General features: G+C 41.5%; 1 protein-coding gene across 2 annotated transcripts in view; it reads right to left on the bottom strand.

The window, feature by feature from the left end:
- Positions 1–15,605, bottom strand: part of zbtb16a (zinc finger and BTB domain containing 16a) — a 436,887-nt gene extending 421,282 nt beyond the window's left edge. Inside the window, exons 1-2 of one of the 2 annotated variants that reach the window (XM_020917836.2) lie at positions 15,257–15,605; positions 867–2,197 (exon numbers count right to left, since the gene is read on the bottom strand). In XM_020917836.2, the coding sequence (XP_020773495.1) occupies positions 867–2,071 (1,205 nt within the window). In that variant the 5' untranslated portion in view covers positions 2,072–2,197; positions 15,257–15,605. Of the gene's footprint in view, positions 1–866; positions 2,198–13,909; positions 13,987–15,256 lie in introns of those variants that run through there. The other variant, XM_020917837.2, reaches the window with a different exon arrangement.
- Between the last annotated feature and the right edge of the window lie 637 nt (positions 15,606–16,242).

The raw sequence follows: 16,242 nt of genomic DNA, 5'->3' as shown, positions 1-16,242 counted from the left end.
AAGCACTACTACTGCTGCTGCTATTACTACTACTACTACTACTTCTGCTGCTATTACTACTACTACTACTACTTCTGCTGCTATTACTACTACTACTACTACTACTACTACTACTACTGCTGCTGCTACTGTCATTTAGTTTGTTATGATTTTTCATCAGTTTATTTTAAGATATGTCAAGATATATATAAAAAAAAAAAGTAAACTGTGGGAAAACTCTGGAAAATTGGTCATGGAAGGTATATATATATATATATAGAGAGAGAGAGAGATATTTTCCTCCCCCGACATAGTTAAAAGGTGCACCATGTAACCTCTACCACCTGCTTGTCTGTACAGAATTTGAATTATTTCAGGTGTACCAAATTGCGTACACATTTACATGAAAGGAGTATTTTTTTAAAAGAGCCAAATGCAAAGGTCAGTTGTAAATAATTCCTTTTTTAAGTAACAAATTCATCAGCCGATATCTTGAAATAAAATCATACATTTTGTGGGGAGTTTACTTTTTGTGACTGCGAGTGCTTGTTACTATGGGCGTCACGACTGGACAAGGTCGAGAACCACTGCTCTTTAGAGAGGTTAGTGCGTTGCCTGGAATGTTCCACCGCACGGCATTAAACTTATTAATTAAAGCAGCAGATGTTGGATCATGCACCAGAAATGTTACACAGTGCACCTTTACGTTTATATTGTCCAAAGAATATATTTAAATAGGTGAAATGGTGATTGTGTACTGTGGTGGAAATGAAAACAACGTTGCACTTCAAGTTTGGGAAATGTTTGAGAGTTAGGGCATAAAAATGCAAACGCAAAATAAATAAGGAGGGTGAACGGAAGAAAAGCAAAGTAAATATTGGTCCTACCTGTGCTGCTCCACGGCCTCGTTGTCTGGCAGTTCGGCGCCGCAAACGTTGCACCTCTCGTGTTGATTGCGCGCCTCCTGCTTCATGCCCACCGCCAGCTCGCCCAGCTTGTTGAAGAACTCCCTCTGGATGAAGCTGGGCGGCAGCAGTCCCCCGTACGCGCTGAAGTCCATGGACATCGCCAGCGCCGGGGACATGGGCAGCGCCGACGCCATGGAAACGGGCATCGACATCACCGCCTCCGCCTTGTGATTGGTGGGCAGCGAGTAGAATTGCGCCAGGTGCTTCTCGGTCATCCCCGCCATGGCTTCCAACCCCATCTGGCCGACCTCCACCGGCTGGTCGCCCATCCCGTCGTCTCGGACATAGTGCAGCTCCCGGGCGCTGGTGATGACGCTGCTCCTCGTTGGCGTTCCCGGTCCGTCGCGGTTCCGGTCTTCGCCGCTACGCTCGCCGTTGCTGGCCTCCGTGTGGTGCGGGCTGCCGTGTCCGTTGCCGCCCATGTCCACCTGCATCATCTCCGTCTTGATCTCGGGCATGAGGTGGTGGTGGTGCGAGTTGGTGGCGTGCAGGATCTGCTCGGAGGTGAAGCCCTGCTGGAGGAGGGACTGTCCGATGCTCATCAGGCTGTCCACGGCGGCTTTGGTCGGACTCAGCGCCGAAACCCCGAAGGATGTGGACACCGACGGGCTCTGGTCGACCATCCCGGACATGGCGGACACGTGCTGAAAGTGGCTATCGGCGGAATGCTTTCGGGAATTCTTGTGGCCTTTGCGCTCTTCGTCATCATCGTTGACGCTGACCTCCACGTCGTTCTCGTCCGATGACTGGATGGTCTCGAGAATCTTGAGGCACTGCTCCTCCAGATACTCGATCTCCAGTATCTCGGCGGCGTACAGGAGGTCGTCCAAGTCCTCCACCTTGGCTTGGAGCGTGGCAGTGTAGGCATACTCGAGGATCTGCTGGAAGGTCTTTGGCGATAGAAAGTCCAGGGTGTAGTGCTGGCTGCTGCGGTGGAAGAGGATCTCGAACATCTTGCTGGTGCACGCGAGCACGGTGCGGTGGGCGTGGAACTCCTGGGTGTCCACCATGATGACCACGTCGCACAGTGTCCCCGCCAGGCGCATCTGGTTGGCCTTGTGCAGCAGGGAGGTGGGGTGGTTGGGGTTCTGGAGCTGGATGGTGCCCATTTTAGTTAAGTCCATGGCGCGGAGCTGGCAGTCGGAGCGGTAGGGGTGTCTCTGGTGGGAGCGATCGGGGCCCACTCATGAGGCTGCGCTTTGCTCCCGCTCAGCAGTGCTCCTCGCTCGCGTGTAAACAAGACTCAGGACCTGCGGGAAGAAGGAGAATCGCACCGGTGAATTCTGATGCACAGATAAACAAAAGCAACAATACAGCTGTTCAGGCTTGACATCTATGAATCGAAAGCCATTTTATTCTATTTAAACCCATATTTGTGTGAGCTGTCAACATGATTTCCAATGTTTTTCTAACTCACAAAGCTAATTTATGACAACTTACTTTCAATAAGTTTCTTTATGTAATGTCTACATCAGTTTAACTGTTCTATAAGTAAGAACGCAAGTTTATAATTCTCCACAAAAGTACATCTTGAACCTAGGTTTTCATTGAGTACAGTTGTTATTTTAAACTAATGCTACTTCTGTAATTAACTTTTAAAATGTCTTTTATTAGTAGGGATGTAACAATATCCAAATCTCATGGTACAAATTTTCACAATATTTTCACTATATTTTCACAATATTCATCTCACCGTACAGATTTATTGTGATATTTTTTGGAGGCTAACAAAATTGTGAATATGCCACTTTTTTCTCTTAAAATCCCTTGACAAAACTTGAAAAAATAAGACTTAAAAGTGCTTAGAACTGCTATTTCTTAACGCAGTTTGCACCAAAATGGAGCAAAGGATCATGGTCGATGTAGTTCCCACTGTTTTTTTTAAGCTATTGCTGCACCGTAACATGAATTTAAGCAAAGAAACTTATGATTCGATATATTGTGACGGCCCACGATATTATTGAGAGACGATATCATGATATATTATCGTTACACCCTATTTATTAGTACCAAAAGTTGCCTAAATCTTATGTGTAAATACTATACACACATACACTAAAACTGTACGAGAGATTCACTATTTTTGAAAGAAATATCCAAATTTACAACACACCAAAGCTGAACCTTCTCATTATTTTTTCGGGATTGGCTGCTGAAATTTACCATATTAATCTCACGGCTGACAACAATTACGTCTTTGGGGTTGAATAATGGCCCTAGTTTCTGAAGCTATTGTGAAAAAGGCATTTCCCTTTTGTTCATTTGGGTTTGTGCCAGTTGTGGTTTCATGTGGATAGGCCCAGTAGAGACGGAGAAATGAACCATAAACCAGGTCAACAAATCTACAGTTAAACAGCAAACTCCACCTGAGCAGCAATGGCATGATACTGAAATCTGAAACCTGAACTGACTCGATACTCAGTAACAATTCCTATACAACGATGAGAATAAAAAAAAGACTGTATTTTGACAACATTACATAATAGTACTTTCTTTTATATTACCAAGCAGACGTGTACTAGTCTGTGTGCTCTTATACTTGTTCTGATACAGCTCAAGATTATTCTTAAAGGTCATAAAATTGCTAAATTTACTCATTTTTAGTTATGTTAGAATGTTATGTCCTCAAAAACAGATCTGGATTTGTGTTTGGGTCAGTGGTGGAGTTAGCAATTTGGGGGCCCCAGGTCAGCTTAAGTTTGGGGCTCTCACTATAATGCACCATATTTGTTTTTATAATATATTTATTGTCTGTTTTTCCTCATTATTCTTTATTTGAATTATGGTGGATTGGAAACTTGTCGTATTAGTTCAGTCGCCTACTAAATAACCTTTTGCTAGTACAATTTTTGTTTAATAAAAATCATATGTAGTGTATATAATATTTTTCTCTCATTTTTCTCATTCAATATCATATTGAGAGAAAATTTAAATTGCTCTGAGGCCCCCTTTATTTATTTATTTTATTTTATTTATTATTTATTGTTTTTATCTATTTTAATTTTAATAAAATTTTTAATTTTATTATTTTTGTTCATTGATTTTATGATTATTTTATTTATTCTATTAGTTTCCTTATGGTTGAAACATAATTCTGCTGGGTGTTTTTTAAGTAAAACGTTTTAAATTGCTATGTGAAGCAGTTTGGAAACTGTTTTGTTTTGTTTATAAAATGTGCTATACAAATAAAGTTGGATTGGATTTAGATTGAGGCCTTGGCGATTTGTGGCACTGAGGTCAAATTAGTTGGGGGCCCCTCTAGGGTTTGGGGCCCCGGGCAGCCGCCTACTTTTGCCTAATGGTAGCGCCGCCTCTGGTTTGAGTAGCTCTTTATTATTCGTCTGTGTATGTCTCCTATGTTCCCACAGCCCTATGTTCCCTTATGTCTGAGATTTTTCTCAAAGTCAACCTCTAAGTCAAATCATTTTTATTTTCGTATCACATTTAAAAGGGATGATTCAGAGTCATTTCAACCTAGAGTCCTTTGCACCATGACCTCTACATTATATCTGTAGTCTGGGTGTAATTGACGACCAAATTGGAAGAAATGGGGATAAAATCTGATGCAAACTTGACGATAAAGGAAATGTGGGAACACGGGGTTTAATTTTGGAAAGAAAAAAACAAAACAAAACTTAGAAATGAGGGAACATAGGGCTGAGGGATAAACGTCATCACAACAAGCCAACAAGAGTCCGATTTTTTTCCTTTATTTGCTCCTAAATGACCACGAGACGCCGCTGTATATATCTCCAAAAATCTCTCAAAATGCTCTGTTCCACCTTGTGATGTCACGACGTGGTTGTTTTCAAGTTAAAACCTGATTTCGGCTTTAGTTCAGTAGAGATTTGTACTTTCAGCGCTGAAAATATCCAAATTATTCTAGTGAAGGTGTATGGAGTTTAAAAGCTTGTAGCTAAATCTTGCACGGAGCATCTTTTCTATGCGAGATTAATGTTTTTTTTGTGGAACTGTCCTTGCTTTAAATAAATAAATAAAACGGATAAAAATACAGAGCACTTGTTGTTTTGCCACATGATATCACAAGGTGGAACAGAGTGTTTTCAATGTTTTTCAGAGAAGAACACAGCCTAAAAATGCAGGATTTGTGGATGAAACAAAACAACTCTAGGTCTGTTTTTGACCAGGAAACAACATTAGAACATAGATCAGAAAATAAGAGTTTTAAGCTTTAAGAAAGGTTCATTTTTGCTTTGTGAATGTGACTTTTTGTAAGCATTAATTCCTCAAATGATTGTCTAGTTTCGATCCTGGTTTTAGCCTCGATTAATATCAGATTTTCGATACTTTTCACAACCCCGGCACACCAGCTTCCCACACATGTCAACAATCCTGCCAAATTGCCGGGTGAATTCGGCTGCATTTACAAACTGGCTATCTCAAGGTTAAGCTGGCGGGTTTTCAAATCAGACACACACGGACACGCTATGAGAATGGTAAACAGGCCGGGCGCGCTGGCATTGTTCTTTAAAATGAGCGCCGTATTGACTGTAGACTGGCTCAGACAATTTGTGTAGCGTCCGTGGCTGTTGGGAACGCATACAAATCGCCGCCGAGCACGTTATGGGCGAGAACGGCGGCCGGGAATGAAAGGGGAGAAAAATATGGATGTTGTCATTGTCACTTAAACAAATAGGAACGCTGGGGTTTTTTTGTGTTTTCACGCGCAGAGCAGCGGGCACGGGCAGCAGACACCCTAAAATTAAATAGCGTCGCACTCAGTATTCCTATCACAGAGAGAGAGGGAAGCGGGGAGTATAGTGGCCAGGAATGGAGGGAGGGAGGGAGGGAGAGGAAGAGGTAAGAAGGAGAAGAGGTGTGCAGAAACCAACAGAGAAACAGACACAGGGAGGTGGTAAAAAGAGAAAGACACATAAAGACATACACTTGTTGCTACACGTAATAAAACTTGCGTGTATAAATGTAAGTTCAGTTTTACATAGCAACCGGTTTTTATTTAGTTTTTATTTTATTCGCTCATTTTGCAGCTTTACAGAACAAAACAAACCAAAACAAAGACTACGACCCCATGGATCACGAGCGAACAGGTTTAGGCTGAAGTAAAAAGCGCTTAAAACACCTAATCCTATAAAACAGGGATCATCAAACTAAGGCCCGCGGGCCAATTTCGGCTCTCCACGCCCCTTTGATCGGTCCCCCAGCCCCTCTGCCGCTCACCACTTGAACTGGCCCTAGGAAGTACCGTATTTTCCGGGCTATTAGACACGCTCTTAAGCCTATAACCCCATCAAAAAATGACCGTGCGCAACGCAATCCAGAGCGCCCTATACACGAATCCACTCGGGTATCCCAGTACGACTTCAGTAAACTACAAAGCCGCACCACCCTCAGCCCTATGTTCCCTCAGTTCTAAGTTGTTGTTTTTTTCTCTTTCCAAAATTAAACCCTGTGTTCCCAAATTTCTTGTATCTTCAATTTGCATCAGATTTTATCCCCATTTCTTCCAATTTGGTCATCAATTACACCCAACCTATTCTCCAGCGCACGCAAACACGCACGGAGTAGACAGCGACCACGCAACGAAAAACACCCGCAGCCACATTCATCACTCCACGCCGAAAAAGTGAGCGCAACGTGCCACTTCTAGACACGACTGAACAACTGAGTCACTGCGAACACGCCGACAATCCGTTGGTCCCAGACAGCACCCTCCCTACACGCCACAACTGAACAAAGCCCAGAGTCACCGTGAACGCACCAAACAAACAAAACCACTCACCCATCCAACTGTTGTGTTTCGTTTAAAGTCTGGTGCGATTTATTTGTGAAAAAAGTTAAAAAATAGACCATTTAATGACAGTGTGCCTTATAATCCACAGTCAAAATACGATAATCCTCAAAAGTTGTCATGGCCTATTTTTTGCAAATAATAACACGTCTGCGTCTTGTATTTTGTTGATTCTTTCAATTAAAAAAATATGTTTATATGAAGTATTTATATTTAAATAATTACATGACGTATTTACATTTGCCGCAGAATTTTCGTCACCTGACAATCTCGAGCTCAAAAAGTGACAGTTCTGTAGTGCAGTTAACGTCAGCAAAATGTCGAGTGTTAAAGTATGAAAAGTTGACGCAGAGTGCAAAGTTTTCACAGAACAGTGGACGTTCGTTCGGCGTAAGGACCGTGCAGTTTGTCTGATACGTAAAGAAAGTGTGACGGTTTTCATAGAATAACCTGCGTCATCGTTGTCGTACAGTTCTGTTATATACGGCCCCGACCCGACCCCGGCCCCCGTCACAGTCAGGACCGATAACGTGGCCCCCGGAGAAAAAAACATTTGGTGACCCCTGTTATAAAACAATGACAGAATTCCAAGAAAGAAAAGCATCGCATGAACAAGTTTGCATGTACAATTTCACTTACGACTTACTGTATATATAAGAGACAAAATATAAGTTAAAATTCAAGGCATAATTCATTCATTCCAGAGCTCGACAGCTTTCAAAACATCACGCTTTACACGCTTTGTACACATTGTTCTGCCTTTGTATATTGTCCCAGTTCAGTGAGTTAGTTGTTTAAAGAAGACTTATTGTGTTTATGTCCGCTATAAAGTTACAATCTATGACACCTATGGATCATTATGTAATCATTTGTGCACTTTTAAATCGTAATATTAAGCTTAAATAGTTTAATAAAAGAAACAAGTCCGCCGATTTCCGTGTCAAATCAGAAAACATCGACATAAACATGGAATTCTCAGTCAAATTTGTCCATTTATTCTGTTACTTAGTAAAACTTTAAGCACGTTTAAGCAAATCTCTTCTACAAAATCGACTTCTCAGAGCTTTAACCTAGTTGTTGTATTGGAGCGATTCCCGCGTGTTTGAGTCGTATTTTTAGGCGCCATACTGGAGGTTAATCCACCGGTACACGCCCACGGTGACGTACTTACTCGGTTCTCGGGGTTTATTTTCTTAAATCGGTGATACACGTAAGATTTGGCGGCGTCTCGCTGTCATTTCGGAGCAAATGCATTAAAAAACTGACTCTTTGTTGTGATGATGTTTAAGATTTTTCTCAAACTTAAACTCTAAAAACAAAAAATGACTTGACGTAGAGTCCTTTCAACCTGGGATCCTTCGCACCACGACCTCTGCATTACATCTGTAGTCAACTTCAGAATACGTCGGGTGTAACTGATGACCAAATTGGGAGAAATGAGGATAAAATCTGATGCAAATTGACGATAAAGGAAATTTGGAAACACGGGGCCTAATTTTAGAAAGAAAAAAAAACTTAGAAGATCTTAGAAATGAGGGAACATCATCACAAAGAGTCAGATTTTTTTCTTTATTTACGCCAAAATGACTACGAAACGCTGCCAAATCCGAAGTCTATCACCGATTAAGAAAATAAAGTTCGAAAACAGAGTAAGTACGTCATCGAGGGTGTGCACCGGTGGATTAATCTGCAATATGGCGCCTAAAAATATGATTCAAACACTTACTCCGTTCTCGGATTTTATTTTCTTAAATCGGTGATAGACTTCGGATTTGGCAGCGTCTCGTGGTCATTTTGGCACAAAAAAAGAAAAAAAAAATCAGACTCTTTGTTGTGATGACGTTTATCCCTCAGCCCTATGTTCCCTCATTTCTACGATTTTTCTCAAAATTAAACTCTAAATCAAGTAATTTTTTGTTTTTAGAGTCCTTTCAACCTAGGATCCTTCGCACCACGACCTCTGCATTACATCTGTAATCAACTGGAGAATACGTCGGTTGTAATTGACGACCAAATTGGGAGAAATGAGGATAAAATCTGATGCAAATTGACGATAAAGGAAATTTGGGAACACGGGGCCTAATTTTAGAAAGAAAGAAAGAAAAGAAAAAGACCTTAGAAATGAGGGAACATAGGCAACATCATCACAACAAAGAGTCTGATTTTTTTCTTTATTTACGCCAAAATGACTACGAAACGCCGCCAATTCCGAAGTCTATCACAGATTAAGAAAATAAAACCCGAGAACGGAGTAAGTACGTCACCGTGGGCGTGCACCGGTGGATTAATCTGCAATATGGCGCCTAAAAGTATGACTCAAACACACGGGAATGGCTCCAAATACAACAACAACGAGAAGGGGAAACAACTACGACATGGTTAAAGCTCTGAGAAGTCGATTTTGTAGAACGGATTTGCTTAAACGTGGTTAAAGCTTTACTAAATAGTGCAGAATAAATGGACAAATTTGACTGGGAATTCCTTGAGGTTTTGTGTTTTTGCTTTGGCGTGTTTGGGGTGATTGAAAAAAAAAACAGCCTTGGGAAATGTCACGAACATGTTGCATTACGTTATGTCATCAGTCTACTGTATTGACTCATCCATACGAACGCAATTTCGCTTTAAAAAGATGAAAGGTGAAACTGTAAATAAACAACAAATCAACAACAACAAAATGTGATAAAACGAATATGAGATGTACTTTAAATTCTTCATGTTTTCTGGTGTTTGCATCAATAAAATAAGCTTGTATGTCGAAGATGCATCATGTAACTTTTGGTTTTGGGGTCCGTCATCTGCTTGTTTCCATGGAGATGTCATTGCTGTGCCTGGAATGTTCCACAGTGTGCAATTACAAGTGGTTTTATAGTTCAAAAATACCTAGAAAAACTGCGATTTTAACTTGATTTTGACGTTCTGACTGTGAGCGGGGTCGCCTCTCCACAGATCTGACCTGTAACTTGGTCTGGTTTGGTCTCCGTGAAGATAGGTAGAAAGGTTTAATGCCATACTGTGAAACATTTCAGACAAAGCAACAGCATTTCCAAAGAAAAAAGCGTTCAAGTTAAGTTTTGTACCATTTCGAATCAGACAATTTCTCAATAAATTCACAATTTTTGGCTTAAATTTGCACAAGAGTTTGCACAATTCAAATGTACTAGTCATCGAACAACAGCTGGATTAAAATCACATACTGTAGCACTTAAAAAATAAATAAATTCCAAATGACAGCTTTATCTTTTCCATTACAAGGGGTTTTACTGCTTAAATATATCTAGAAAAAGCTTCATTCTGACTGTGAGCGGGGTCGCCTCTCCGCAGATCTGACCTGTAACTTGGTCTGGTTTGGTCTCCGTGAAGATAGGTAGAAAGGTTTAAAGCCATACTGCGAAACATTCCAGACAAAGCAATATCATCTCCACTGAGAAAAGCGTTCAACAGACCCTCCACTGGAAAATTCACACAAAGCACCTTTAAGGAAATTTTGCCGCAATTACAAATTATATTTTTTAATTTTATTTTCAATTGTGTAATACCTCCTTCAACACAATTGTTTCATCTAAAACAAAAGAGAATCATACAATAATGAAGCAATGAACTTTTAAATTTCAATATCTTCTGGTTTAAGTTTTGTACCATTTCTACTCAGAAAATTTCACACTAAATTCCGAATTTTTAGCTTAAATTTGGGCAAGAGTTTGCACAATTCAAAGCTGGGTTAAAATCACAAACTGTAGCATTTACAAAAATAAAATAAATTCCAAATGACAGCTCTATCTTTTCCAGCACAGGGGATTTACTGCTGAAAAATACCTAGAAAAAGCTGCATTCTGACTGTGAGTGGGGTCGCCTCTCCGCAGATCTGACCTGTAACTTGGTCTGGTTTGGTCTCCATGATGATGGATAGAAAGGTTTAATGCCATACTGTGAAACATTCCAGACAAAACACGAGCATCTCGACAGAACGGACCCTCCACCGGAATAAAGTTACACAATGCACCTTTAAGGCAATTTTGCCGCAATTACAAATTATATTTTAAAATTTTATTTTTTTCAACTGCGTAATACCTCCTTCGATGCATTTGTTCCATCTAAAACAAAACCCAATCATACAATAATTAAGGAATGACTTCTAAACTTTTAAATTTCAATATCTCCTTTTTAAAAGTTTTGTACCATTTCAACTCGGAAAATTTCACACTAAATTTCAAATTTTTGGCTTAAATTTGTGCAAGAGTTTGCAAAGTTCAAATGTAGTAGTGGCAAAAAACAGCTGGGTTAAAATCAGAAACATCAGCACTTAAAAAATTATAAATAAATAAAATAAATTCCAAATGACAGCTCTATCTTTTCCATTTCAGGGGTAAAATACCTAGAAAAAGCTGCATTCTGACTGTGAGCGGGGACGCCTCTCCACAGATCTGACCTGTAACTCCATGAAGATAGAAAGATTTAATGCCATACTGTGAAATATTCCAGACAAAACATGAGCATCTCGACAGAACGGACCCTCCACCGGAAAAGTTACACAATGCACCTTTAAGGCAATTTTGCCGCAATTACAAATTAGAATTGCATTTTTTTGTTTTGTTTTGTTTTTTCCAATCAACGCAATTGTTTCATCTAAAACAAAACACAATCATATAATAGTGAAGGAATAAACTTTTAAATTTCAATATCTTCTGGTTTAAGTTTTGTACCATTTCGACTTGGAAAATTTCACATTAAATTCACAATTTCTGGCTTAAATTTGCGCAACAGTTTGCAAAGTTCAAATGTACTAGTCATCGAACAACAGCTGGGTTAAAATCACATACTGTAGCATTTAAATAAAAAAAAAAAAAGAATAAAATAAATTCCAAATGACAGGACATCCTCTATTCCAAAGAATCACGGCAGAAAAATGCATTCCCTGAACAATTTTGTGACGAAAATTTCCAAAACAATTTAACTTTTCCCACATTTTACTACAGGTTTTCAAAGCTCATCTCACGTACGAAAAGGAAATCGAGCTGAGACTGAACCTCCTTTGCTTTCCAACTAAATGTGACGATTCATGAGAGAAAAATGCGTTTACGGCAAAGCAAATTTAAGACAAATACCTGGAAATTTCACAATATATTTAAGGAGCAATCCATCTTAATCAAATCTGGGTTGAAATTGAAGTTGCTGTTGTTGTTTTTTTCTTCTTCTGCAAGCGCTGGGACCAGTTTTTCTCCTAAATTTAGACACCACAGATAACCTAAACTTGTGTCTTTCCACCTGTCTCTTGTAAATTTTTAAAAATAAATTCACCGTAGTAAAAAATAGAGCTTTTATCACTTCGAAGAATGCAAATTGTGGCTGGGATTCTTCACGACGATTTCAAAGTCAGACCAATTTCACTCACAAAACCTGCTTTGGATCACGCTTCTAGTTAAGCCGCTCTTGCCAAACTCGGCGATCAATTTCCTCCAATTACGTGCAAGGGTAAAATTGTATGTATTTCACAATTTGGATAAGTTTGAGAGACAAAATAAAAGTGAAATCACGCTTTTTTAATCCTTTAGAGACTAGCCTCGTACTTGTTGATTGCAGCTCAATTTTTCAATTTCCAAAACTTCACGTTGCTATTGTACGACGAACAATATGAAATTTGGGACGATTCGATAATTCTGTCATAGTTTTTGCTTCGCGTTAGGCCTGCAGTCGAAGAAATCTGCCAACTCTGACTAACTTTGTTAAAAAAAACGATAGAAGAAACCGCTTTTATAATTTTTACAATTTCGCAACTTATTTTGTGTCAAGTTAATACCAAATTCCTCTTTCGTCATTCGTCTAGTCTGTCTGGTCTCCTGTGAATTTCTAAGTAGATAAAATTCTTAAATTCTTAAACACAAATCTAAAATTCATCACTGGGATTTCAAGGGGTGGGGCGAGATCTCGTGACACAAAATCTCGCGAGACAAAATTGCCAAAAGATCGTGCACGCGTGAGAAAAAGTATCACGTGAGACTTTTTTTTTTCCTCCTAAAATTACATTTGGTTTGGACAAAAATGTGAAAGTTTTACAATTTGAGAAGCTTTAGTTGCAAAAAGCAGAACTAAGATTACATAAAATAAACAAAAAATAGTGAAGCTAGAATTGTGAAATGGATTGTACTACTTTTTTTATTACAAATTACTTCAAAATTGTCAAAATTTCATCTTGTCTCGTCCTGCCGCTTGCGATTTCTTTGGCGAAACTTTCAAATTTAAACATTTGATCGTCATTTTCAAAACCACATTCGGGTCACAGTTTCAGCTCTAATCTGAAGTCTGAAAACCACACTTTTGTTTTCCTTTTTCCCAAGCAGATAAGGAATAACCTCAAATGCGTCAACTGTAGTATCAAATCTCAAAATTTTCTCACAATTTCAAACATTTTCACTTCGCTTAAATCTCATTATTTCACATTTGAGACATTTAAGAGGTCACGGCTCGAACAATATCCTGCCAACTGCCAAATTCAAGTCACATTTTGTTCCAAAGTGCGCACTAAAAGAGAGCTTGCTCGACTTTTTAACGAAACACAAACCAAAATTGACAACTTATAAAAAAATTCTAGGATTGCTTACGTTCTTTTCATAAACACATGCGATGCAAAATGACACTTTGTGACATTACTTTGGTTTGATTTGTTCATTTATTTTTCATTTTGAGTCTAAATTTACAAATCTGGACACTGCTTTCTTGCACAAATAACCAACTTTGACACATTTGAAGAGTTAATTTGCAAAAACAGATCAGCCCCTTTACATTTTTAAAAGCCAAATCTATTTCACGGCGCTTTTTGATAAAATCCGCTACACATTATTGTCACTGGAGAAGATGGTAACAAAATCTTGATAAATAAAAACTTTTTGGGCAACAGAGCTCTGTTTTTGCAATTGAACTCTTCATTTACACGCCAGCTTCCCTGCTCACCCTGCTACATGTTTTACAAGTGCACTCAAGGTCCTAACGACGTGAGATTCTTCCAACTCCTCAAATCCAGCTGATACATTTACGTAAAAAAAAACAAAAAAAAAAAAAACGTACCACGAAATCGAAAGCAGGACAATTTGAGAACTGCAAACAAGTAAGGAGGTAATTCAGGCGTTTACGCAGCGTGACATTCGGGTACGTGCGGTCAGATGTGCGCAAGAATGAAGGAATGAAGGTTGCATTTTACGTTTTTGGTGCACTTTATCTCCGCCACTTTACGTCACGTTGATAAAATCGACGGCTGCGCGAAGTCAGTCCGCAGAGGTCAACCCTAAAAAAAAAAAAAAAACGCTCGCATTATTCTCGTTATCGCTCCTCGTGCCAATAGGAGGATTTACGAGGATCGATGCTTGTTGCGCGCGGTTGGAAAGTTACAGTTTTGGCGTTTTGTTTTGGTTTTTTTTGCAGTGCGCGAGTGAGCTGTGGGTAAAAATACGAATCAAACAGGACGTGCGTGTGTCTAGACAGCGACGTATACGCAGACAAATTAACCCAGCGAAACGAAACGCGCACGTTACGCGGGGAGATGAAGAGAGGAGAGGATGAAAAGGAGGAAAAGGAGGAGAGGAGACAATGCACGCGATGGAAAAAAAAAAAAAAAAAGGAGGGAAAGACAGAGCGGATCAATTGGAGAGGGGGGGGGGGGGGATCGCGAGCTCGTGTCTACCCGTGGCACAGCGAGCGAGCGCCAGTCACAACAAGCATAAAACAGCGTTCAATATTCCAGACATGACTTCGCTCTCACGCACGCACGCACGGATCGGCTGGCACGGGCAGACAGACGAGGAGAGGGGGTGGGGGGGGTGAAAAATATCCCAAAGTCCATCATCGTAGCTACACCGGGGACACACACACGCACGCACACACACGCGCGTCCTATCGGATCACAGGTGGCGGCGGCGGCGGTGGCGGTGGACTTTGTTTTGGAGACGTGAGTGAAGCGTGCCAATCGCGGCGGACAGTAAACACGACAGCCGAACCCGGTCGTAACGCGCAGTGTGCAGCGCGCGATGTTGTAATGTCAACGCGCGCTGTCATGCCATGCACACAAATGTACGTAATGGTCACGTCGTGCGAAATCACCGCCGGGAGCTCACGTCCCGCGGTATAGCCCGATTAAACCCCCGCGCCGCGAGCCGTAGCGCATACTAAAAACGCGACAGAGGAGGCAAGGCTGCACGTCAGGGGGTTCTGGAGGAGTAAACTTAAAGCTCGAAGAGAAAAAAAAAAAGAAAAAAGCACCGACACTTGTTCACGCGCACAAGGTGTTGCTCCTCTCTCCGCGAACACCGTAACTTGCCACGAGCGAAAAAAAGTTCCCCCGACGGGAGAGGTTGCGCGGGGACAAGCGCGGGTGTAGACCAGACCTGGGAGGGGGGGGACGTACACATATGCACATGGGTGAATGGGGGAGAAAGCCGCCGTGGGAGACGCGTGGATCTCCGGACGCGAGCGCTGCCACTTGTCGCTCGGTCGTAGTAGTAGTAGTAGTAGCAGTAGCAGGAGTAGGAGTAGTAGTAGCAGCGGTACTCACCCACGGGTACTTGCGGGAGTTTTGTGGGGCTGGGGTTATCCACGTCTCTCCGTTTGTCTCTCCACGCACGCAGGGGCACGGGCAGTCAGTCAGGCAGTTCGCAGTGCCCGCTCTCTCTCTCTCTCTCTCTCTTTCTCTCCCTCTCTCTTTCTCTCTCTCGCGTTCCCTCTGCTTCTCTCTCTCTCGCACGCACGCACTAAACTGGATCGCGCTCCGTGGTCGGGCTCCTGAGCGAATCGACGCCGCGCGCTGACGTCAACCCCGTCACAGCGCAGCCACAGAGCGTAGAGAGAGCCCGGAGAGAGCCGGAGGAGCGAGAGCCAGAGGAGCCGCGGCGGTGTTGGTGTTGGTGTTGGTGGTGGTGACTGACTGACTGGGGAAGGGAAGGGGAGGGTGACAAAGTGAGACACCTACAGGGGGTTGTGCGTCTGCGTCTGCTGCGTCTGCTGCTGCTGCTCGCCGCTGCTGCTGCTGTGTGCGTCCGTGCGCGCGCGAAGGGACGTGGAGAGGGTGTGTGTGTGTGAGTGTGTGTGCGCGCGTGGGGGTGGGGGGGGGGTGCGGACCGGAGCCTGAGGTGGTGGTGGTGGTGGACACGCCCCCTCTGTCTGTGTCTGTGCGCTACTGTACGCCTCTACTGTACCAGGGGTCATGCGGGGATTCCATAGCGCTCCATACGAGACACGGAGGATTTTTTATTTTTTCTCACAACTCCGGAGTGCAAAAAAAAAAAAAAAAAAAAAAAAAAAAGCAACTCATTCAAATCAAATCAAATAAAAGTAAGATTTCGTATGTTCTGAACTACGTCTACAATGTCTAAAATTATTCTGAAGCTGTAAACTTTTAGATTTACAAGCACCAAAAGTCCATGCGTCTCCACCAAAAAGTGTCCATCTGTGGAACTGTCTGGATGAAGCATTAAAATTAAAAGGTTCTCAAACAATTTACACATTAAAAAACAAAAAACAAAAATACATATAGAAGACCAG

The sequence above is a fragment of the Boleophthalmus pectinirostris genome, unplaced genomic scaffold (genome assembly GCF_026225935.1).
Source record: "Boleophthalmus pectinirostris isolate CB_2022bp ecotype Guang Dong unplaced genomic scaffold, ASM2622593v1 HiC_scaffold_12, whole genome shotgun sequence".
Taxonomy (NCBI): domain Eukaryota; kingdom Metazoa; phylum Chordata; class Actinopteri; order Gobiiformes; family Gobiidae; genus Boleophthalmus; species Boleophthalmus pectinirostris.
Note: the sequence above shows the minus strand (reverse complement) of the source record. Positions and strands in the feature narration are given on the sequence as shown.